Here is a 650-nt window from a genome sequence, read left to right as displayed (position 1 = left end):
TTTACCTAGAAATATTCTTTAAACGAGTCCCCATAGGTAAAACCCTAACAATCTGTTCAGTTTTCAGAAAATCAAGTGCATATTTCCTGTACACAGAATGACAGAACAAAAAGTTAGGCTGTTTTTAGCTTTCTTTCCTGTGTCATTCCCAAAACTGCTGAAAACTACTAGACTAAAGCTTTGTGTGTTTGTTTTTCCAGAAGAGCTCACGATGAGAGAGTTTAGCAGAAAGTTCTGAGGAATAAGACCTCAGGGTTAGCCCTAGGGGTCTACATGCTGGAATTCAACCCCACGTCTGTGGATGCAATTACTGGCAAACAGCACTCACTGCATTAAACACACCAACCTGAATATGCAGTGAACATCTATGAGGTAAAGGTCTTGGACTAAATAAATATAGTATTAATGGTTAGACACTTAAAGGGTCACGAAACACCAAAACACATGTTTTGAGCTGTTGACAGTGGTATATGTGTCCCACACTGCTAAAAACACTATTAGGACACATATATTTCCAAAAAAAGTGTAAATTGGTTGTTTTTGCGTTATTTCAAGCAAATTCGTACTTCCTGTTTGAAACGAATTTTTGAAGCTGCGTCACGGTCATGACATAATAGCGTTGTATTCCAGCGTGCAGACTGGACGTCTGT

At 38.8% G+C, this 650-nt stretch overlaps 1 protein-coding gene across 1 annotated transcript in view; it reads left to right on the top strand.

Annotated features, from left to right (window-relative positions):
• Window positions 1-372, top strand: part of si:ch211-253b8.2 — a 12512-nt gene extending 12140 nt beyond the window's left edge. The window contains exon 4 of the mRNA XM_073916009.1: window positions 201-372. Coding sequence (XP_073772110.1) covers window positions 201-225 — 25 coding nt within the window. The 3' untranslated portion in view covers window positions 226-372. The remainder of the gene's footprint in view (window positions 1-200) is intronic.
• Window positions 373-650: the final 278 nt, after the last annotated feature.

Source organism: Danio rerio, chromosome 11 (genome assembly GCF_049306965.1).
Source record: "Danio rerio strain Tuebingen ecotype United States chromosome 11, GRCz12tu, whole genome shotgun sequence".
Classification (NCBI taxonomy): domain Eukaryota; kingdom Metazoa; phylum Chordata; class Actinopteri; order Cypriniformes; family Danionidae; genus Danio; species Danio rerio.
Note: the sequence above shows the minus strand (reverse complement) of the source record. Positions and strands in the feature narration are given on the sequence as shown.